The sequence below is a fragment of the Lottia gigantea genome (genome assembly GCF_000327385.1).
Source record: "Lottia gigantea unplaced genomic scaffold LOTGIsca_15459, whole genome shotgun sequence".
NCBI lineage: Eukaryota > Metazoa > Mollusca > Gastropoda > Lottiidae > Lottia > Lottia gigantea.
In genome coordinates, this window is record NW_008707874.1 from 1 (window position 1) to 1,094 (window position 1,094).

At 45.1% G+C, this 1,094-nt stretch overlaps 1 protein-coding gene across 1 annotated transcript; it reads right to left on the reverse strand.

Moving 5' to 3' along the window:
* Positions 1–360, reverse strand: LOTGIDRAFT_148973 (hypothetical protein; the record flags this gene model as incomplete). Its single annotated transcript, XM_009050765.1, has 1 exon — positions 1–360. A coding segment is annotated over one exon (360 nt), but the record flags the coding sequence as incomplete, so codon positions are not given.
* Positions 361–1,094: the final 734 nt, after the last annotated feature.

Below are 1,094 nucleotides of genomic sequence, written 5' to 3' on the forward strand. Positions count from 1 at the left end.
GGATTTCTTGGGTAAGAGAACGGCTTGGATGTTGGGGAGGACACCACCTTGAGCGATGGTTACTCCGGACAACAGCTTGTTCAATTCCTCGTCATTTCGGATAGCCAACTGTAAATGTCTTGGAATGATTCTGGATTTCTTGTTGTCACGGGCAGCGTTACCAGCCAACTCGAGAACTTCAGCAGCCAAATATTCCAAAACAGCGGCTAAGTAGACTGGGGCACCAGCTCCGACTCGCTCGGCATAGTTTCCCTTTCTCAACAGACGGTGGATACGACCGACAGGGAACTGTAATCCAGCCCGGGATGATCGGGTCTTGCTCTTTCCCTTTACTTTTCCTCCTTTTCCTCGTCCAGACATGATGTGAATTTAGTTAGTGAGACGGTGTCGTCGTGCGAAAGTCTAGTAACTGAATGAAGCGAACGCGACTTGGTTGGTTGGTAGATGACAAGTTAACGTTCGCTTCCAGCGGATGCTGATATCGCAAACTAGGTAGTTGTTGGTAGTCGTAGTAGTTGGTAGTTGGATTGGATCAAATTGGATGATTCGGTGTTGTTGGTTTGGTTGTTGATTCTTCGTTAGATCTGGTCGGGTCGAATGACATGGCGGTGAAACTCGGCCCTGGATGGTGTGGCGTGAGTTACTCGGTCTCCTTCATTCTTCCAAACTCGTTCTGATCATGGTATTTCTTGTTGATTGGTAGTCGAGTGGTAGTCGTTGGTTTGGTTTGGTTTGGTTAGATTATCTGTTATCTGTTGGAAAACTCGAAGACCTGAAAAAAAAAGAAAAAAAAAGAAAGTGAGAAAAAGAGGGAGGAAAGAGGGGGGGGGGGGGGAAGCTTTCACAAAAGGGGGGAGAGATGTTCTCTAATGTTTCTGCGATGAAACTTGTTAAAGTGATTGGATATAATTAAAAAGTGTTAAGAAACTTTGATAAAAAAAAATCTTAGCCTATCTGTTCAAGACAGATTTGGTTATAAAATGGAAGACTAGTTCCATTATCGTATACCAGTGGTCCGTGGGTGGAGCCAAAACATTCTGTATGGTTAGTGGTATGCCGTTGGTTTCCAGGTACTCTAGTAGTGGCTACGAGCG